We start from the raw sequence: 24,090 nt of genomic DNA on the forward strand, positions 1-24,090 counted from the left end.
GAAAGGGTTTTCTCTCTTTCTCTAAGGTTTGTGCGTCTCTCTCTTCTTCCTTCATCTCTTCTTCATTCTTCCATTATTTCTTCATCTTCTTGTTTATTTCAGACGGAATTTATAGGTTTTAGGTGCACAATTGTAATGAAAGGTCAGAAATCTCCTAGAAGAAGCCCAAGAATTCGAATTGTTGATTCAACCGGCAGTGATGAAGTGAATGTCGGTCCAAATTTTGGTTTGGGAATTTCTGCAAATCAATCTCCAGAAGAAGCTGGTGGTGAGGTTAATCAAAATTTCCAAGCATTGCATGTGAAGAAAAAGGGCGGTAGAAGTAAGAAAAAAACCAATGAATTGAGTTCTAAATCGAAAAGAAAACGAGTTGATGTTGGATCGGCATCTAAGAAATTTGTTGACAGTGATGATGATTTTGAGGATTTACCTTCTCAATTTCAGTCAAAGAAAGTGAAACCTACAGTTGCTCAGGAGAAGAATCCAAAAATTCGAAATCCATTGTGCAAAAATATGATTCTACCGGAGAGTTTATATCCGGTATGTCATTCTACCAACACATTATTTAATTGATAGCATTTTCAATCTATTTATGTGTATTTTCTTAGTTTGTTGTTGTTTTGAACTTGTGTGCTAGATGTTGAAGAAAAATTTGTGTATTTAATACTTTTATTATAGTCTAAATTTATTTGCTCAAGTTTATTATATCAGTGATTGTTGGGAGTTTTGTCATGAATTGTTAGATCTTTTGTGTTGCAATTTGTTTATTTTTTTAAAATAAATAAATATAAATGAATTAAACTTTGAATTAAAATGTATTACACATACATTAAAGTTGAATTAGAAGAGAATAAGAGATGAATGAAATCTATAGTTAATTGAAAAAAGTTTTTAGTTATCTGTACACCACAAAAATGAATTAAACTTGAATGAAATTGTGTATTACACACATTAAAGTTGAATTAGAAGGGAATTAGATACGAATGAAACCTATAGCTAATGAAAAAAGTTTTCAGTTTCTCTATTTTGAAATCACTTCTTACGTTAGATTCATAATCCCTTAATCTTTTGTATTTATCTTATTGTTGAGCTTAAGACCAAAGGAAGATTTGATAGCAATAAATAGATCTTCTAAGATCATTGCTATGTATTATCAATTATTGTCATATAAAAGACATTCCAATATAAAAACAGTCATGGGTAGAATTTGCAATCTTATGTTTTCTCTTGTAGTTTTCATTATGCTTCATTACCATTCTTCTTCACTAGCTAATATTAGCACTGATAAAGCTACTCTTCTTTTCTTGAAATTCCACATATCTTTTAAGTCCTATTTGAGGGTTCATGTTAAGATATAATTATCTATAGTGATAGATTGAAATTATTTATATGCAGGATCGTAAATTTAATTGTTTATCAAATAAATACTATCTTTTGTATTGGTCTTATTAAACTCAATAGTATTTTTATAATGATTTTATATTTTAAATTTTATAGGGACTGTGGAGTTTTTGTGGCTGCATTTGCGGAGTTAGTGAGCAATGGCCAGGATATTGCAAATCAACAACTAAGTGCAGACAGTCTCTGAAAGAGGTTTTGGGGCTCTACTATGAGAATATGCAGTGAAGAAGCAAAAGAGTAACCTTCAAAGTGAAGATGAAAGACCACATAAATAAATAAATTTAGTTATAGTAGTTAAAATGTATATGAAAACTATGTTGTCTAAAAATAGTTTATAGCTGATGTATTACTTAGGTTTTGAAGATTGTTTTGTGCTATCCTTTTTAAGATAATTTGTGTACACGTAAAATACAATTTTAATATAGTTTTTTGTTCATGTAAAATATATCTTCTTTTTTATAATGCAATACATAGCTACGTTAATGTTAAAGTGTTTCAGTAGTGTTATCAAACTGAAACCTGCATTATGAATTAAACTTGAATGAAAAATGAATTAAACTTGAATAAAACATAAATTACATACATATTAAAGTTGAATTAAAATAGAATTAGACACTAATGAAAAGTGTGGCTAATGAAAAAGCCTTCAGTGATTTATAGAAACACAAAAATGAATTACATATACACTAAAGTTGAATTAGAAGAGAATTAGACACGAATGAAAATTGTAGCTAATGAAAAAACCTTCAGTGATGTGTTTCAGTAGTTTTATCAAACTGAAACCTGCATTATGAATTAAACTTGAATAAAAACTGAATTAAACTTGAATAAAAAATAAATTACATACATATTAAAGTTGAATTAGAATAGAATTAGACACGAATAAAAGTGTGGCTAATGAAAAAGCATTCAGTGATCTATAAAAACACAAAAATGAATTACATACAAACTAAAGTTGATTGGACCACCAAGAAACTTTCAAAATTGCAACATATCTTGCAATCTGGAAAGAAAAACATGCACAATGCAATGGCTTTCCAATGTTGCTGTTGTGCAACAGTCTTGGAGGTACAGGTACAGGATTTTGCAGGTACACTCAACAAGCAAGCCTGAGGTTGCAACAAATGCAACATGCAGCACCCCTGGAAACTGCAACACCATAATTGCAGCAAGTAGCATAGCTCCAAGAGTGAACAACATACATGTTCAACCATTTCTGGGACTTCTTCTGGAGTTCTTTTCTTTCCTCTGCCTTTCTTCTTTTCTTATTATGCAGGCACACTCTGAACTGCAGCACATGAAAGCACTATCAGCTTGCAAGCAGCAACTAACATTTAGTATGGTTTTGAGTTTGGCTGTGCAGCAACAGTTCCAATACATGGAGCACAAAAAGGAATGGTGGATCACAATGCAGGGATCCTTGCTAAGAGTAACCTGCTACACCAAACAATCCAACCATAACAATCAAATACATCATCCAATACAGATTTGTACCAGTAGTCCATCACCCTCTTTTGCTTGTGGTTGCTTACTTGTTTGTGTAGGTTTCACAGAGCTAAACCAATTGCAGCAACTATGGAGCATTGCAACATTCAACAATACCAAACAATCTTGGGGATTCCTTGGGTTTAGTTGTTTGTGCAGGTACAAAGGCAGAAATGCAGCACCTATAACTTACAGGGCTGCAACAACATCACAGCCAGAAGCAACATACAAACTGAACAACAACCAACAGCCCTCAACAAATTGCATCACCCATCACCAAAAATGCTCCAAATTTTGCAGGATTACAGCAACTCCAAAAATTGCAGAGCCCAAGAAGTTTCAGCTCGAATGGATAATCGGAAACGTTAGTCGAGCAACCTCGAAAAAGGCAGTCGATCACCACTATGAAGGCAGTTACGAATTGACTAGTGCATTCCCTAGCAAAGTGTCCTGCCTCTCCACAATATATTAATTAAAGTTGAACAACAAAGGAATTACACACACATTAAACTTGAATTAAAAGAGAATTAGAGACGACTGAAACCTGTAGCTAATGAAACCAACCTTCTCTGTAAGCCACAAAAATAAATTAAACTTGAATTAGAAGAGAATTAGACACGAATAAAACATGTAGCTAACAAAACCAACCTTCAGTGATCTGTGAGGCCACAAAATTGAATTAAAGTTGAACAACAAAGGAATTAAACTCACATTAAACTTGAATTAAAAGAGAATTAGAGACGATTGAAACCTGTAGCTAATGAAACCAGCATTCTCTGTAAACCACAAAAATGAATTAAACTTGAATTAGAAGAGTATTAGACACGAATGAAACATGTATCTAACAAAACCAGCCTTCAGTGATCTGTAGGCCACAAAAATGAATTAAAATTGAATAACAAATGAATTAAACTCACATTAAACTTGAATTAAAAGAGAATTAGAGACAACTGAAACCTGTAGCTAATGAAACCAGCCTTCTCTGTAAGCCACAAAAATGAATTAAACTTGAATTAAGAGAGTATTAGTTATGAATGAAACATGTAGCTAACAAAACCAACTTTCAGTGATCTGTGAGGCCACAAAAATGAATTAAAGTTGAACAACAAAGGAATTTACACACACATTAAACTTGAATTAAACTGTAAACATAGGAGATCAAAGTTAAATAGATGAACATACGGCGAATCTGAGAAGAAGACAGGATTTGCCGACAGAAAAATCGCCGATTAACAATAGTTTGAACAAGTAATCGCTGCAATCAAAAAAATGAAAATCGGTAATAAAAATAAAAAATTTTGGAGAAAATTTCGCATGAATATTGTTGAATATCATACTATTTGTTGCTCATGTTTGCTTCTTCCTCTTTTTGGCTATGGAGAACAAAAAGTTTTCTTCTGAGAAGTGAGATTCCATCGAATACACGTCACTTAATTCCAAAATTGGAGTACAAATATTGTAGAAAGTTGTGGTTGAGAAGCTATGAAGCTATGTATTGCCCTAATTTTGGAGAAAATTATGGGTGAGAAGATTGGAGAGAATATTGGTGTAGGAAAGTTGGAGAAACAGGGGAAGAGAAAATAGGAGGTGAGAGTTAATTTAATTCAAACAATTTGCTATATATGGTTAAAATAATTATGTTGCTCTATATGGTAAATATTTTTTGAATACTGTACATTTAGGTAATTTTCCCAACTAGGAAGTAGGTAAATAGCCTGTTTTAACATTTGCTACACTCTCCGTTTCAAAAAGAATAATCTACTTTTTTTTAATCAGTTTCAAAAAGAATAATTCTTTTCTTTAAAATATTTTAATTTCAACTTTTCATGTGACATGTTTAAGACTACAAGATTAAACATTATTTTGATACATTTGACATAACTTTAATTTAAGACCACAAGATTAAAAAGTCTTTATTATTTTCTTAAACTCTGTCTCAAGTCAAACTATGTAATTCTTTTTTGGGAAAACTACACAAAATGGATCATTTAAACAAAATATTTACCACCTCATACCTCACCCAAAATAATTCCTTCCAATACCCATTTGGCCCAAACTAATTACCCATGTATCCTCTTTAATTATTTTTAAACTCGCTTGTTGACGTCAGTGCATACCCTGCATGATATCAATAGGGTAGCAATATACCGATAGAGTATCACAGAGGATTAAGCTCAGTCCTATATGATACTGATATGGTATCAACATACCGACAAAGTATCACAAAGAATATGGCAAAATCCATCGGTGGCCCCCTAAAGTTGACACCAACTTTCACTTAGACACCTAAACCAGGAGATGTTCATTTTAGACACCTTATGTAAGGGTCGAATGTGTCATTTTACGACTTTTTTGACAATCACCAAAACATATTAAGTATGTGTAATGCATTCGACTGACGTGTTAAAAACAGCAAATTAAATAAAGACACGTGGCATATATATATATATCAAAAATAATTATCAAATAATGACTTTTGAATAAAAAAAATGATCAATAATTTGATGACACGTGACATTTTTTTATTCAAATAATATTTTTTAAAATAAAAATTAACAACTATTAACCCCCACCTACCCCGTCGTCATCTTCTCCAACCCCACTCACCCCAACCCCAACCCCTCCCCCACGCCGTCGTTGTCTTCTCCAACCCCACCCACCCACCCCAACCCTAACCCCTCCCCTACCTCCACTAGATCTTTTTCTCCTCCAACACCCACTCAATGCTATCTATATCATCTAAAGAGGAAAAAAACAAGTTCAGCTTCAAACATATGTTCAAATTGATCCTAAAGATCTGACAGACCGTGTTAATGAAAAATAAAATTCTCCACCTATTCCCGATCCTACTTCATCTGCTTATCCCCAATTCCATTTTTTTTTAAAAAAAATAATATTTTCAATACATTTTTGTGAAATTCTTCATTCTTTGATGCAGTCAAGTAAACAAATTAAGCTATAAATCAAATTAACATCCAAAAGAAAATAGAATAGATAGTTCGCCTTCGTCTTCTTCCTCATCCCCATCACTATCAACAGCAGCTTCTAGGTCAAAGAATTTCGAACCAGTCCAAAACAATGCTAAAAAATGAAGAACAACAACAAAAAAAATATTATTTTTTAAGAAAAATGCTCTTCACGAGCTTAAAATGGCACGCACACGCAATGTGCCAAGTCAGCACAAAATGTCAAAATGACACATCGGAGCCTTACTTGAGGTGTCTAAAATGAACAAAGCCTAGTTGAGGTGTCTAAGTGAAAGTTGGTGCCAACTTTAGGGGGCCACCGATGGGTTTCGCCCAAAGAATATATTTACTAATTAGTTTAATAAATACGATTGTGATTTTAATAATTTTTTTAATTGTTTTATTTTTATTTCTTAAAAAAGAGTCAAATCCTATATGATACCGATAAGTATCAATATATTGTTATGATATCATTAAAGATTTCAAAAGTGTCTCATTAATTTTCAATATCATGATAATATACGAATATATTGTGTTAGTATCATTCATATAATATCTAATGACTTAGAAAAACCTTTAATATATATACTATGATGGTATCATACAATATTTGTATGAAACGATCTTTAATGATATCATACCCGTATATGATGGTTTCATTGAGATGTAGCTGAAGGATTGAAATAGAAATCACTGATATATTGACAGTATATAGATATATTATAGTGGTATCATTAAGGACTGAATCAGCCTCAATGATACCATGTCAGTATATTGATACTGTGACGGTATCTTAGTTTCGAATCTCATACTTTGGGGGAGGGGGGTATGAATTGTAAAGTGGTATTTGTCTGTGATTATTTTGCTTTTATAGGACATGAACTTAGTTTTTAATCACGAATGAATCTAGGAATGACTTGAATACCCCATTTATTAAACTCATGAAGGTTGCAGGTGCATTGGTCAGCCCAGACAATATCACCAAAAACTCATAATGCCCATATCTGGTTCTAAAAGCTGACTTGGGCACATCCTCTGGTCTAATATTCAATTGATGGTACCCAGACCCAATATCTATTTTTGAAAAAACCGATGCACCTCACAACTAATAAAAGAGGTCATCAATGCGCGGCAACGGATACTTATTTTGAATGATGACCCTATTCTTTTGCTGGTAATCTATAGATATTCTCATGTTACCATTTTTTTCTTAATAAATATGATCGGGGCACCCCACAGAGAAGCACTAGGATGGATAAATCCCTTATCAAGGAGTTCTTGGATTTGAGCCTTAAGCTCTTTCAATTCTGCGAGAGCTATGCAGTAAGGAGTAATTGAAATCGGGCAAGTGTCCGGCTTCCGGTCAATACAAAAATCTATGTCTCTATCAGGAGGCATACCAGAAAAGTCTGTAGGAAACACTTTTGGAAATTCACACACTACCAGAATAGACTTAATTGAGGGAGACTCCACATCAACATTCTAAATATGGTCCAAATAATCCAAATAACCCCGCCCCACCATTTTTCTAGCCTAGAGAAAGGATATGACCTTAGCTGACTTAGGCTTGTACACCCCTTTCCACTCTAACTTTTCTATCCCTGGGATCTCTAAAGTCACAATCTTAGCATTACATTTAAGCACAACATAATAGGAGGACAACCAAGTCATTCCTAAGATCACATCAAAATCATACATGTCTAAAATCACTAAGTCATTCCAAGTCTGAAACCCAACAAACATAACATGAAAAATGTGATACATATGCGTGACTATAATAGACTCTCCAAAAGAGGTAGAAACATGGATGGGGGAATCAATCACATCACAAATCTCATCAAAGACCAAGTCATATCGCACTAACACATATAAATAAGTAGAACTCAGATCAAATAAAATAAAATTCATCATGTCATAGATAAAAATAGTACCTGTGGTCACTACATCAGACGTTTTGACCTCGATCTTGCCCCAAAAAACATAAAACTGAGCTCTGTCATTCTGTTGGGCCACCTCCATGCCTGGTTGCATTGCTTCTCGACCTGCACTACTATTACCTTGGCCTTCATGATCTCTCAAATTTCCTCCCCGCCTACCTTATGGATGTCTTCTACCATTTTTTCCTCTGCCCGTGGGTATTATTGTCGTGGCCTGCTGTGGTGCTAAATCTGTCTTGCGAGGGTGGGGACACTCCCTCCTTATATGTCCCGGCTCTCCACAGTAAACAATCGCACTCAAAGAATGGCTTGCTACCTGGCACAAAAGAAGCTCCTTGGCCTTCTTGAGCCGAATGCTGCTGTGGAGTACCTGAAAATTACTCGTAGAAATAAGTGTCGCTGACTGAATTGGCCAAATAAAATCCCTGAAAGTTACATGTATTTTAGGCTTCTTCGCCAAAGCTTTAGCCCACCCATCCCATCGCACACCCTCTACTTTCTTCACAAAATTTGTGACTTCATTGAAATTCTTGCTTGCTGAAGTCATATGAAAAGACAAAATCTGTAACTTGGGGTTCAACCCCTTCACAAATAATCAAATTCTCTCATCCTCTATGATTACCAGTTGAGTAGAATATCTGGACAATGCATGAAATTTTGCCTTATTGGCAACCACTATCATACTCCCTTGCTTCAATGTCATGAACTCATCCTTTTTATGATTCCTCAAGGTATGTGACACATATTTTTCCAAAAATAAGGCGTGAAACTGGACCTAGGTAAGTTGGGGCAACACTGACATTCCACATAAGTCCTCCACCACTTGTAATGACCCATTAGATTATTTTGAGTACTACAATTTTTTGTTTCATAAAAGACTCATTTCATAAATTTTTAATGGATATTTTGGACTAGTCGATAACTATGGTTATATAGTTGGAGGTAACTTTAGATAACTAATTTAATTGGTGAGCTAAAGTGATATTTTATTTAATATCCTATACCACTTGTTTTATATTTATTAAAATAAGATTTTTAATAGGGTTGATGTTTGTTAACCACTGCAAAACAATTGTGGCATCTTACGAAGAAGACGTGAGTACTCGTGAAAAATTGTCTTAGGCGACAATTTAAGAACTTTTATCTTCTTTTCTTTATTGTGCAATCATTACTTTCCCTTGAGGCAACTATGATTGATGGTAAAGAAATTAACACCAAAGTTAGGTTAACATGTCTGTAGCGTGTTGGATTTGGGGAATAAGGCCTTGGTGACCAATGATTAACTAATGATAAAGGAATGATGAGAAAAGAGTTTAGATAAATAGATATGATTGAATTGGTAGCGGGAGTAAGGTTATCCAATTCATATTCTTAGTGCGCATTTGTTCGTAACAGTAGTCTCTATTATAAAACTTTGTTCTTTTAATTATCATATTATGATTTAAGTTATGATATAATAGTATATGTTATTAAATATTAGGTGTATTGTATTATATAAATACCATTAAAGTTATGTTATTTGGAGGAATTAAGACTTAACCCTAGGCTTGCGATTTAAGAAATTAATTATAAAATTGGGTGAGTTGTTGGGTCTAGGTTGAACATATATAATATGGGTGTCTACAGATTCGTTTGCTTATGTATGTTGTATACTTTTTATATTGAAAATGTTCTGAGGCATTGAGGAAAGAAAAAGCATTGGTGAATTAGCCTTCTTGACTTCGGTTCTTCGGTGAGGTAGGTTATGGTTTATTCTACATCATATATAGACTCTTAATAGTGATTGATAATCATTGAGTAATGTGTGAAATTTACTATGCATTTAATTGTTGTGATTGCGTGATTGATATGTTGTTGTGATTAGTCTGCAATCCCAAGACTGTGAAATTCATAATCTTTAACTTGCCCTATCAAAAGTGATGCCTTGAATAAAGAAGGCTTGATGAAATATTATTAATGAAGTGGAATGTAATAATAAAAAATAATAAATTAATTATATTTGGATCGGGTGTTACAAGCCGCTATGGTATATTTGGATCGGGTGTCACGAGCTGACATGATATATTTGGATCGGGTGTCACGTTCCGATATGGTACATTTGGATCGAGTATCACGTTCCGACATGGTATATTTAAATCGGGTGTCATATTCTGATACAGTATAATTAGATCGGGTGTCACATACCGATATGGTATATTTGAATTGGGTGTCACATTTTGACACAGTATATTTGGATCAGATGTCATGTTTCGATATGGTGTGTTTGGATCGGATGTCACATTCTGACACGATAATATTAAAGGAAATATAAATTAAAATGACCTACTACGACCCAATCTCAACTCATTTTTGAAAAGACCGTGGTGTGGAGACCTGAGTCCTCATGTATATGCTTGATATAGTGACTGATTACGTAATTATTTTGTTATGTTGTCACTTGATCTTGATCTTGTTGTTTGTCACCTGTTAAGTGCTATAGTTGATTTCCTGTATTACTTTATGCATATTAGTTTCTATTTTGAGTCGGCCGATGATACCTACTCAGTACATGTTGCCCTTTACGGACCCCTACTTCTATTTTTCTTAATTTTATTTTTGGAGTGCAGCGAGTGTACTATCGACTTCGACTCGCTCTCAGCTCTAGCCAGTGTTCGGCACGTCATATTTCAGGGTGAGCTATGTCCTCTAACTCCTGTTGGATTTCTTTAGTCATGGCATGATGTTCTTAGTTTGGACACAAACTATTCTATTTATCTATTCTGATATTTGATACTCTCAGATTTGATAGTTGAGATTAGATGTTTTTGATGTGATGACTTTTAGATTTTGGGGATTGTATGTAATAAACTTTAGTGGATTTTGTTATTTGTTACTTGAATAAGATTTGAGCTTCCGCATTATTATCGTACTTCCGCACTAGCACTTAGTTTCAAAAATCCCAAGTCTCTGTTGGTCCTTCGAAATTACCTCGGGGTCCCACCAACGCAAAGCAAATATGCTACTCAATCAGAAACGATATTTTGGACTCAATGAAACCGTCAAGACATCTAACAGAAGTTGTTTCAACAAAATGTGGGTCCCATACCCAAGCTCAGTTTTAACCATAAGCCACAAAGTTGCTCAAAATGAGTTCGGAAGCGTCGAAATCTAAACCAAAGGTCCTCCTAGACCAAACTCCATGTTTGGAAATTAATAGAACCGTCAGAATTGTATTTTGAGTCCATTTACCTGATGTTTTGATCGAAATCAACCATTTCAATTTTAGAATTCCAAAACACAAAAACTTGCATAAAAATCAAACAAACGACCAGGTGACCGAACTGTCAGTCTCACCAAGTCATAAATGACTTAGGGTCACTATGGAAAAGCTCTAAATGACAAGAAAGATAATAAAAAGGAAGTGATCTAGAGGGTCATTACACTTTACAAGAAGAATTCAATTTATATAATTAAAAAGAATTTCTACAATACATAACATAAAGAATGAAAAGTAAAATTAATAGAATATATTCATAAAATTCCTAACAAAAATAAAAGAAAGAAAATATCTTTTCTAGGAAAGGCTAGAAACTAATTTTAGTTGCAGGATCATTGATCTCAAGACTCTAGTATCAAAATTATGAACTAAATTATAGGAATTTGGAAGATTTTCTACTTTGAATATCGAGTTTCTGGTATCGATCCAATAAAATTATCTACATCATTTGTATTTTGAAATATTAAATCATAATCATATATAAATGTTAGCTAAAAATTATTTGGTTACTAGTATCACAAGTAATATTAAATCACGAGACATTAATTATGTTCGAATCATAATAAGAATGTTAGCAAAAATTGGGAATGATATTATCATTGATAATTTTGGTAATGAGAAGATTTAACACAAGATTCAGCCACTCAAACTTGCCAATACAGTGAAAGGTATTTCTTTTTCATCATGAAATTCATCAGTGTGTAATCATTTTATATTACCAGAATATATTTGCACCAAAAGCTACTTAATGTACTTTTTTTGGGTGAGCATAAGTTATTTTCTTTTAAAACAATTTCCATTCCTTAAAAACTATTATAATTCTCAAGACATCACTCTCAAATGGTAGTACTTACCACTTAATATGAGATTCATACTTGTGCTGATTTCACTCATTTTATTATCAAGTTAGCTTGAGATTAAGGCTATTCATAGTAAAGCAAAATCAAACTAGCAACAAACCATAGATTAAGGCTATTCATAGTAAAGCAAAATCAAACTAGCAACAAACCATCAAAAAAGATAGTTTCTAGGTAAACTCAAAATAGCATGATACAATAATATCATATTATCATTGACATTAAAAACATTATATGTTATTCAGGACTCTAGACAAAAAGAAAGAACAATTCAAGTAGTGTCTCATTATTATAAAATAAAAAAAACATAGTATATAACAATTCATCTTGAAGAATCACTTGCATTTGAGAGCAGTTTTGATCTTTTGAATTGTACGAGAGATGATGTCATTTGCTTCTCTGATTGACTTTTCTGGAAGGTCTGTTGCAGAAAGATTGCTCACCAACATTTGAAACCTGATAGTCACCAATGATCCACTGCAAAATCCATTATTATTCTTCTCAGATAAATCAGGGACTATTGAAATTCCATTGGGCAAGAGATCCACACAAGAAGAGCCCCCCCCCCCCCCCCTCACTACATTCATTTATGAAGAATCAACTAATGAATATACTAAAAGAGAACCAGTTGCATCCGTGCAAGTATCTTGAAAGATCAACATGTTATTGTCATCCAACTACATGTTCAAATCAAAAGAAAAGCTTGGTAATTAAATCAATGATAAGATATAAGAACCAATCATGTCATGTTTCTAAAATAAGCAACAATTAATCACTCACATTAGTACAGAAAAGAGAGATGGTATCGTCACGATTTTGACCCTTAGAAATGTGGACGATATTTTGCATGGGACCACTATAGGACAAGATATCCCATTGGCTCCTCTTATTTTTATTAGTGAAGAATTCAAACAAACTTTGTTGTTTTATCGGTAGTCGAATCGTCTTTGTAGCACTTGATAGGTTCACTAGGGTCACCATTGTTCTTCCTCATCATCATATTTGCATCTTCTTAATTCATTTTCTAATTGAATTGTTTTCCACAAATCCCCGCACAAAAGTTACTGACCTTCGAAACTCTCTTCTCATACCCCTCGTTCGTTGTTCCAAGCGTACTTCAAAGCTAATATTTCTATATCTATCTCACCCTTTGATTCAACTGCCGCAAATAAAACTTTATCAAAATTACCTGTGGAATTTACAAATGATGTCATCACTCTCAATAACTCAGATTGCCTTTGCAAAGAGGACATCCACCTTTGTGCGCCAAATCCTAGACCACTCCTGATCAAAGGGCGATACAAAGGGTGGACAAAAATTTCATCATATTCCATATGCTCGATCCAAGTAACCAGAAAATATTAAGCCACTAAGGAAAAAAATATGAACAATTGCATGAAATATTAACCTAATTACCAACTAAAGTAAAATGATCATTGTTGGAGATCACAATTAGGACAACTCGACAACCAACTTAAGGCCTGCATGGGACTCAAAATGGAAAGACAATTTAAGTTGAATTACCTTGGTGTGACCATTAGACATATCTTGAATAATACAACCTGAAGGGAGCCTTCGACAATTTCCAATTTTATATTGTTGTGAACCTTCTTCAATTGTGTCAACAGACATATCTACGATAACCCAAGTTCCTTCATCACGTTTTTGACAGAAACGTAGAAATTACATTTCACGGACAGGAACCATATTAGAAATAATCTGAAATTCAGTTTTAATCTGCAAATCAATACTTTCAAGCTATTAGTGCATGTTAGTGTGATCATTTTAACATTTTATTAAATTGCAATTTTAGCAATTGTCCATTGATGATATTTAATGTCATATTTATTATTCTTTCTTTAGTGTATAAAAATGTCTTTCATTATCATCTTTATTTAGTGTAAGACTAAATCATTCCATTATGTATTTTTAATCTAATTATCACTAATAAGTGGTGCACTAAATCATAATGGTGCACTAAATCATAATGGTACACTAAATGATGATAATGATGGCATTTTATTATTTTTTCATCTTTGTATGATTTTCTCTCCTATAAATAGAGAGGTCTTCTTTGTTTTGAAAGTAGGATAAGAGAAGAAAAAATTGAGAGAGTTAAGTTTATATAAAAAAGAGAGTTCTTATTAGTTGAATGGAGGTGTTCTTTGTGTAGAGCTTGAAACTCAACTTTTGTCCAGAGTTTGTTGAGTTACATTTTTGTGATAAGGCTGTTGTATCTTGGAGGGGACAAGTCAAGAGGACTACTGCTGGATCAGTGAAATAATTTACTGTTGTGGGCTTGAATCTCCTTAAAGAGAGCGAGATATCCGCGCCTCAGCCAAGAAGTGAAGTTAATTTCTTCATTTTATTTTTCAATTGTAATTTGTAATCTTATAATTTCACCAACAATTTTAAGGAGATTCAATATGGCTATAATTGAAAAATCCACGGATATCAAGATGGGAGATCTAAACAAGCCATTTCGGTTCAATGGTAATCATTTCAAGAGATGGAAGGGTAAAGTACTTTTCTACTTAAGTCTTCTCAATGTTTCATATGTGTTAACTCAAAAAAATCCTAATAAAGTTGACATTCTCTCCATGGATAATGATGAACTTATTTCTCATCAAGAGAAAGTGGAAAAGTACAATAATGATTCCTATAAGTGTCGGTATTATATTCTTAATTGTCTATCTGATAATTGTTATGATTATTATGATAGAACTTACTCTAGTGCAAAGAAAATATGGAAAACATTGCAGAGTAAATATGATACCGAAGAAGCTGGAGCAAAAAAATATGCTGCTAGTCGATTTTTTCGTTTCCAAATGGTGAATGACAAATCAGTGATAGACCAAGCTCATGATTTTATAATGATCGTTGGAGAGCTCAGGTCCGAGGAAGTCAAAATTGGAGACAACCTTATTGTTTGTGGCATAATAGACAAACTTCCACCTTCATGGAAGGAGTTTTTAAAAACTATGCACACAAACAAAAGAAAACCTCTCTTGAGACTTTGATCATGAAAATACGCATGGAAGAGGAGGCAAGGGGCCAAGATGTACTTTTACAAAATGAAGAGAGCAACACCACAACGAAAGTAAATTTAGTTACTTCAAAATATGCTACTCCTGAATCTAACAAAAATACCTCTTTGAAGCCTAAGAAGAAAAAGTTCAAGAAAAATAATGGTAGACTTCCCAAGAAAAATAATGGTGAAAATAGCCAAGCACAAAATCAACAAGTTTATGATAAAGGATTGTGCTTTGTCTGTGGCAAGAGTGAGCATATTGCTCGATTTTGCAGATACCGGAAACGTGGTCCTATACCTCAGGCAAACGTTACCGAAGAACCTTTTGTAGCAATGATTACAGACATAAACATGGTTGAGAATGTTGATGGATGATGGGCTAATTCTGGTGCAAACCGTCATGTCTGTTATGACAAAGATTGGTTTAAAAAATATACTCCTTTTGGAGAGCCCAAAACCATCATGCTCGGTGATTCTCATACTACTCAAGTGCTTGGAACGGGAGATGTCGAATTGTGTTTTACCTCTGGAAGGATATTAACTTTGAAAGATGTACTTTATACTCCTTCCATGAGAAAAAACTTGATGTCTAGTTTTCTTCTTAATAAAGCAGGCTTTAAACAAATTATTGAATCTGATCAATATGTAATTGTGAAAAAAGGTATTTTTGTGGGAAAGGGGTATGCTTGTGATGGAATGTTTAAACTGAATGTTGAAATGAATAAAATTTCTACTTCTATTTACATGCTTTCTTCTACTAATTTTTGGCATGCTCGTTTGTGTCATATTAATGATCGTTATGTTGGAATCATGAGTAATTTAGGATTAATCCCAGTGATTAAAAAGAATTTTGAGAAGTGTGAAGCTTGTAGTAAAGCAAAAATCACTAAAAAACCTCATTTTAAAGTTGAAAGAAACACTGATTTATTAGAATTAGTTCACACTGATATTTGTGAACTTGGAGGAATTTTAACTCGTGGAGAAAATAGATATTTTATCACTTTCATTGATGATTTTTCTAAGTTTACATATGTTTACTTAATGAAAAATAAAAGTGATGCTTTTGAAAATTTTAATTTTTTTCTCCATGAGGTTGAAAATCAGTTTGGAAAGAAAATAAAAGGAATTAGAAGTGATAGAGGCCGTGAATATGACTCAAATGAGTTTAATTCTTTTGTTAGATCATTGAGAATAATTCATGAAACTACTCCTCCTTATTCTCCTTCATCTAATGGTGTAGCGGAAAGGAAAAATAGAACTTTGGTTGAATTGACTAATGCCATGCTTATTGAGTCAAATGCACCTTTGAATTTTTGGGGTGAAGCAATTTTGACTGCGTGTTATGTGTTAAATCGAGTGCCTCATAAAAAGACTAAACTAACACCTTTTGAGTTGTGGAAAGATCACAAGCCAAATTTGGGATATCTAAGAGTTTGGGGTTGTCTAGCCTTTGTGAGGCTAATGGATCCCAAAATTACAAAATTGGGTAAGAAAGTTACTACTTGTGCTTTTCTTGGTTATGCTTCAAATAGTACAACCTATAGATTTTTTAATCTTGAAGATAATATTGTAATAGAATCAGGTGATGCTATTTTTCATGAAAATAAATTTCCTTTTGATTCTAAAAATAGTGGGGGTCAAAAAATTGAACAAAATATTTTATCACTACCTAGTTCTTCTTCTTCCATTTTAAAAAATAAAGAAATTGATGATTTTGAGTTAAGAAAAAGTAAAAGAGCTAGAGTAGAAAAAGATTTTGGGCCTGATTTTTATGTTTTTAATGTTGGAGATGACCCTTTCACTTTACAAGAAGCTTTATCTTCGCATGATTCTATTTTTTGGAAAGAGGCTATAAATGATGAAATGGAATCACTAATTTCTAATAAAAATTGGAAGTTAGTTGATTTACCACCAGGTTGTAAAACAATTGGTTGCAAATGGGTCTTACGAAAAAAGTTAAAGCCAGATGGATCAATCGATAAATATAAGGCTAGACTAGTTGCTAAAGGATTTAAGCAACTAGAAGGCTTAGATTTTTTTGATACTTTTTCTCCGGTTACAAGAATTACATCCATTAGACTTTTAATTGCTATGGATGTAATTTTTGATTTGCATATTCATCAAATGGATGTAAAAACTGTTTTTTTAAATGGAGAACTTAATGAAGAAATTTATATGGAACAACCTGAAGGTTTTGTTGAAGCAGGCCAAGAAAGCAAAGTATGTAAACTTACTAAATCCCTATATGGCTTGAAACAGGCACCAAAGCAATGGCATGAAAAGTTTGATTCTTGCATGATTGAAAATGATTTTAAAACAAATGAGTGTGATAAGTGTATATATCATAAGTCTTGGAATAATACACATGTTATTATTTGTCTATATGTTGATGATTTATTGATCTTTGGCTCGAATATGAATGTTATTAATGATACTAAGAACATTCTTAAAAGCCATTTTGATACGAAAGATCTTGGTGAGGCAAATTTTATTCTGGGAATAAAAATTACTAGAACATGTGATGGAATTTTCCTTGACCAGTCACATTATGTTGAGAAATTTTTTTAAAAAATATAACTTTCTTGATTGCAAGCATGTTTTAACTCCTTTTGATTCAAGTGTACACTTGTTTCCTGTTCAAAGTGAAAATGATGTGATAAATCAAAAGGAATATGCTAGCGTAATTGGAAGTTTGAGATATGTGACTGATTGCACTAGGCCTGATATTGCATATGCAGTAGGAGTACTTAGCAGGTTTACTAGCAAGCCAGGTAATGAACATTGGCATGCTATAACAAGAGTTATGAGATATTTAATTGGAACAAAAACTTGTGGTTTGTTCTATAAAAAATATCCTGATGTACTTGAAGGCTTTTCTGATACAGATTGGAACACTCTAGCAGGTGATTCTTGTTCTACCACTGGTTACATTTTTACATTGGGTGGTGATGCTGTTTGTTGGAAATAAAAAAAACAAACTATAATTGCTAACTCTACCATGGAGGCTGAACTAATTGCTTTAGCTTCAGCTAGTGAGGAAGCGAATTGGTTAAGAGATTTATTATTTCAAATACCTTATTTTGAAAAATCAATTCCTCCAATTTTAATTCATTGTGATAGCACTGCAGCAATTGGTAGAGTTTAAAATCGTTATTACAACGGTAAATCCAGACCTATAAGGAGGAAACACAGTAATGTAAGATCATATTTGACAAGTGGTACCATTAATGTTGATTATGTCAAATCTTGTGAAAATCTTACAGATCCTCTTACTAAGGCCTTAACAAGAGAAAAGGTCTGGAGCACATCGAGGGGAATGGGATTGAAGCCTATAAATCCATGAGTCATATATGAGGAAACCCAACCTGGAGACTAGAGATCCTATAACCAGGTTCAATGGGAAAAACGAATCATATGATGACTTGTTGTGGAAAAAAAAATGCACTATTTTTTATTCCCTCCCTATGATGTGAGTGCATTGTTTCCTGTAGTGAATTGTGGAGGTTGAGTTTAAAAAACTCTTAATGAAAATCTGTAGCCCGTATGGGTGGAGTGTTAAATTTATAGGAGCACTCTCGACAGATTTCACTTATGTGAGTATGGAAGTAGGCCGCTTCCTATGAGAATTAGGCTTATTCTCAAAAGCACTCATAAAACCGGGATAGCACAAGGCCGTAATGTGTTGGCTTATAAAGCTCGTGATAATACCTTGATTACTATGTGTGAGCAGTAATATTTTATGTCCCTTAAGCAGTCATAGTTCAAGTCTGAGACCACTACGACTCTGGAGTAAAAGTTATTGTTTCACTAAGTGGAGGTTCAATGTAGAACACACCTTCATTATGTATAGTAATCTTCCTTCAGCTGATAAACTCTCTTATACAATATTAAAATGAGTGGGGGATTGTTAGTGTGATCATTTTAACATTTTATTAAATTGCAATTTTAGCAATTGTCCATTGATGACATTTAATGTCATATTTATTATTCTTTCTTTAGTGTATAAAAATGTCTTTCATTATCATCTTTATTTAGTGCACCACTTATTAGTGATAATTAGATTAAAAATACATAATAATATGATTTAGTGCACCACTTATTAGTGATAATTAGATTACAACAACAACAACAACAACAACAACCCAGTGAAATCCCACATCGTGGTTCTGGGGAGGGTAGAGTGTACGCAGACCTGACTCCTACCAATGTAGGACGGCTGTTTTCGAAAGACCCTCGGCTCAATAAAAGCATAGTAAAAGGTCAGACAAGATTATTAGAGTAAATAAGTAGATGACGAAAACGGTCCAAACAATAGTATAATCAAAGCACAAAAAACAGTAGATATTATTATTAGATAATAACATAAATACCATAAATAATATACATCAGAGTACAAGGAATCATAGTGCGTTAATACGCCTACGAATAAGGGTGAATAAAACCACTATGTACTAGCCTTCTACCCTAATGTGTGTCCTCCACACCCTCCTATCTAGGGTCATGTCCTCGGTAAGTCGTAAATGCGCCATGTCCTGTCTGATCACCTCTCCCCAATATTTCTTCGGCCTACCCCTACCTCTTCTGAAACCATCCATGGCCAACCTCTCACATCTCCGCACTGGTGCATCTGGGACTCTCCTCTTCACATGTCCAAACCATCTCAGTCGCGTTTCCCGCATCTTGTCTTCCACCGCGGCCACTCCTACCTTTTCTCGAATAGCCTCATTTCTAATCCTGTCACTCCTGGTATGCCCACACATCCATCTCAACATTCTCATCTCGGCAACCTTCATCTTTTGCACGTGGGAGACCTTAACTGGCCAACACTCCGCCCCATATAACATAGCTGGTCTAACGACCACTTTGTAGAACTTGCCCTTAAGTTGTGGTGGCACCTTCTTGTCACATAACACCCCGGAGGCGAGCCTCCATTTCATCCATCCTGCCCCAATACGGTGTGTGACATCCTCGTCGATCTCTCCGCTGTCTTGCATGATAGAACCAAGGTACTTAAAACTACTTCTCTTTTGGATGGCTTGGTCCCCGAGCCTAACTTCCGCGCCAACCTCTTGAAGTGTCTCACTGAACTTGCACTCTAGGTACTCTGTCTTGGTCCTACTCAGCTTAAACCCCTTAGACTCCAAGGTGCATCTCCAATCTTCCAGCTTAGCGTTAACTCCGCTATGAGTCTCATCGATGAGGACTATGTCGTCCGCAAAAAGCATACACCATGGCACCTCACCTTGAATTTGTCGCGTCAATCCATCCATCACCAAGGCAAATAGGAACGGGCTAAGAGCTGATCCTTGATGCAACCCCATCATAACTGGGAAGCGTTCTGAGTCCCCTCCTACTGTCCTTACCCTGGTTTTGGCACCCTCGTACATGTCCTTGATCACCCTTATGTACGCTATAGGTACACCTTTAGCCTCCAAACATCTCCATAGTATCTCTCGTGGGACTTTATCGTAAGCCTTTTCCAAGTCGATGAATACCATATGCAAGTCTCTCTTCCTCTCCCTATATTGCTCCATTAGTCTCCTCATAAGGTGGATGGCTTCTGTAGTTGAGCGTCCCGGCATAAATCCGAACTGGTTCTCTGAAATAGACACGCCTCTCCTCACCCTCATCTCTACCACTCTTTCCCACACTTTCATAGTATGGCTTAGAAGCTTAATACCTCTATAGTTGTCACAGCTCTGGCTATCCCCTTTGTTTTTGTAAAGCGGGATCATGATGCTCGATCTCCATTCTACGGGCATCGTTGCCGTCGTAAAGATGACATTAAATAACCTAGTCAGCCATTCCAAACCTACCGAGCCCGCACTCTTCCAAAATTCTCCAGGGATCTCGTCAGGTCCGGTCGCTCTTCCCCAGCGCATTCTGCGAACATCATTCTTAACCTCATCGACCGTAATACTCCTACAACCCCCAAAATCGTGACTCCTTCCTGTATGTTCCAAATCTCCCAACACAATTTCTCTGTCCCCTTTGTCATTCAAAAGTTTATGGAAGTATGACTGCCATCTTTGTTTGATAAGGGTCTCCTCTACCAATACTTTTCCATCTTCGTCTTTAATGCACTTCACTTGATCCACATCGCGTGCCCTTCTCTCCCGGGCCCTGGCTAGCCTGAATAATTTTCTGTCCCCACATTTCTCTTCCAGTTCAGCGTAAAGACGTTCAAAAGCTGCCATTTTTGCCGTTGCAACCGCCGACTTCGCCTCCTTCCTCGCTATCTTATACAGTTCTCCATTCGTCCACTTCTCCACCTCATCCTTGCTCTCCATCAGCTTAGCATATGCCACCTTCTTTGCTTCCACTTTCCCTTGCACTTCTCCATTCCACCACCAGTCCCCTCGATGCCGACTACGACTACCTGTCGAGACTCCTAGCAATTCCCTTGCTACAGCCCTAATATAACTAGCTGTCCTATCCCACATATCGTTCGCATCCCCACTACTATCCCAGGCTCCCATATCCTTCAATTTCTCTCCCATCTCAAGGGCACTAACCGTTGTCAAACTCCCCCATCTGATCCTAGGTCGTTCTTCCCCGACCCTCCTCGTCTTCGTCATCTTTATCCCTAAATCCATCACTAAGAGTTTATGTCAGGTTGTAAGGTTGTCGATCGGGATGACCTTACAGTCTTTGCACAAACCTTTATCATCCTTCCTAAGGAGTAAAAAATCTATCTGAGTTTTAGCCACTGAACTACGGAAGGTTACCAAGTGGTCCTCCTTCTTTGGGAAACTCGAGTTGGCTATCACCAATCCGAAAGCTCTTGCGAAATCCAACAGTGTGGTTCCTCCTCTATTTCTGTCCCCGAAGCCAAAGCCCCCATGCAAATCATCATACCCTCCCGAAATAGATCCGATGTGCCCATTGAAATCTCCTCCCATGACAAGCTTCTCAGTAGGTGGTATGCCTCCCACTAACTCGTCTAACTCCTCCCAAAAGCGCCTCTTATCCTCCTCGCATAAGCCCGCTTGCGGCGCATAAGCACTAATAACGTTCAACGTGATCCCTTCAACGACCATTTTAATCGACATCATCCTATCATTGACTCTCCTAACCTCCACCACCTGATCCCTTAAATCACTGTCTATTAAAAGGCCTACCCCATTTCTATACTTCGATTTACCAGAAAACCAAAGCTTATACCCGTCTACCTCCTTAGCTTTAGAGCCGACCCATTTTGTCTCCTGGACACAGGCTATATTAATCTTCCTCTTCTTTAGAATCTTAACCAGTTCTATGGATTTACCCGTTAACGTCCCAATGTTTCAAGAACCTATTCTCAGTCTAGACGCTCCCTTAACCCACTTACCTCTCCTTACCCTCGTCCCCGTCAATGAGCGAGAACATGACCCTAGTCTACCATCACTATCCAAAGCCACGAAAATGCGTATGAACTAATAAATTATTCGGGGGTTTAAAATCGGCAAAATGTAACTACAAGTATATGAACAAAGGATAGAATATAAAGATATAAAAACCGGAGGTACCAACTCCGGTAGAAATGAACCTGGTTGCCGCCGGAAAATACTGCTCACGTCGGAGTACTGTTCACGTCGGTGTACTTAGTTGTGTTGCAGCGGTTGTTCGTCACCGGAAATACAGATCTGTACACCTGAAAAAAAAAAAAAAAAACTTTGCCGGAAAAACTAGAGCTTCGCCGGAAAAACTGGAGCTTCGCCGGAAAAACTTGAGATGTATTTCAGCAGTACCATTTCCACCGATCCACAATGGTCCTCTCACAAGAGCTCGGCAGCAGCCAAACAACGCTGCAGCTGCAGCTGCTCCAACGCTGCGCGTCGCCGGAGTTGTTGCAGCTCGTGTCGTTGATGTTCGCTGGACAGCAGGTGCTGCTGCTGTTGCCGTGCGTGGAGGTCGCCGCTGCTTGGTTACTGTTCGCTGGACAGCAGCTCGGAGGACGAAAGGTGCTCGTCGGTGGCTATGGTTTCTCGCCGGTGAAGGAGGGAGAAGGGGGGTGGCGTCGGAATTTGGATTAAAAATTAGATTTAAAATACATAATGGAATGATTTAGTCTTGCACTAAATAAAAATGATAATGAAAGACATTTTTATACATTAAAGAAAGAATAATAAAGATGACATTAAATGTCATTAATGGACAATTGCTAAAATTACAATTTAATAAAATGTTAAAATGATCACACTAACAGTGCAGAAAATAATATAAAAATTAGATATGTCACTTCCATCAAAATAATGAGTTAGAAAAAATACCAATAATAGAGAACCAAGAAAAAATACCAATAATAGAGTACCACTCTTGCTTTCACCTATGCCAGTAGAAATTACATCAAAAGTATTGACTTTACCAATAAAGCATGGAAACATCTCCACCCGTCGACTCTACAGATAGAAAATAATAGGTCAACATATTCTTGTGTTTATGACTTCAAAGTTAAACTTAATTGATAAAAAAAAAATACGTAACAATTAATTGAAACACCATTAATTAAATAAATATGTTAAATATAGTAAAAGTAAGAGTAGAACTAAACATAAAAGGAAAAAATGAAGCAATAATTTTAATTTCACACCAAATGAGGGTATAAGTGGTTAACAAATGAAAGTTCTTAATTACTCCCTCCCTCCCATTTTAGTTGTCATTGTTTCCTTTTTCAGAGTTAAACTATAGGAACTTCGACTAACATTTTAAGATATATATTTTTTATCATATTGATATGAAAAAAATTTGTAACTTATACTACTTTTCGTATAGTTTTTTAATATATAGTTAAAGTAATATAATTTAACTTTGAAAATTAGTCAATTAACTTTCAAAACGCGCAATATGACAACTAAAATGAGACTCAGGAGTAATAAATTAGGATGAAGAACGAACGTACCTCATTCATCAATGTTTCTAGTCTCTACCAAAGTCAGATTGTTGTCAACCACTATAACGGATGCCCTTGTGGCTTCTGTTGTGAAATGGTTAGGTTTTATGCCAATAATTTGGTTGCCAGTTCTAGTCTTGTTTTTGGTCAGGATGTGAATTTTCTTTGAATACACTGATACCAAAAGGACAATAAAATGAACCAAAAAAATGTTAATTAGCATAAACATATTAATAATGATTATATATTTGCAGAAAGTTTATGAGAGGGCTGTCAATGGCATGT

At 35.2% G+C, this 24,090-nt stretch overlaps 1 protein-coding gene and 1 pseudogene across 1 annotated transcript; one reads left to right on the plus strand and one right to left on the minus strand.

Moving 5' to 3' along the window:
- Positions 1 to 47: 47 nt before the first annotated feature.
- On the plus strand, positions 48 to 1,783 carry LOC129901602 (uncharacterized). Its single transcript, XM_055976842.1, has 2 exons — positions 48 to 540; positions 1,498 to 1,783. Exons 1-2 carry the CDS (start codon positions 136 to 138, stop codon positions 1,624 to 1,626), a joined length of 534 nt encoding a protein of 177 aa, XP_055832817.1. The 5' UTR covers positions 48 to 135; the 3' UTR covers positions 1,627 to 1,783.
- Positions 1,784 to 12,237: 10,454 nt separating this feature from the next.
- Positions 12,238 to 24,049, minus strand: LOC129899969 (homeobox-leucine zipper protein ROC5-like; annotated as a pseudogene).
- Between the last annotated feature and the right edge of the window lie 41 nt (positions 24,050 to 24,090).

This window comes from Solanum dulcamara, chromosome 8, assembly GCF_947179165.1.
Source record: "Solanum dulcamara chromosome 8, daSolDulc1.2, whole genome shotgun sequence".
Lineage (NCBI taxonomy): Eukaryota > Viridiplantae > Streptophyta > Magnoliopsida > Solanales > Solanaceae > Solanum > Solanum dulcamara.

What these genes read in the sequence shown, in the direction of transcription:
- LOC129901602 (XM_055976842.1), top strand. Translation starts at nt 136, where the DNA reads ATGAAAGGTCAGAAATCTCCTAGAAGAAGCCCAAGAATTCGAATTGTT. An exon ending in TACCGGAGAGTTTATATCCG is followed by an intron (nt 541 to 1,497) that starts GTATGTCATTCT and finishes TAAATTTTATAG; the next exon opens with GGACTGTGGAGTTTTTGTGG.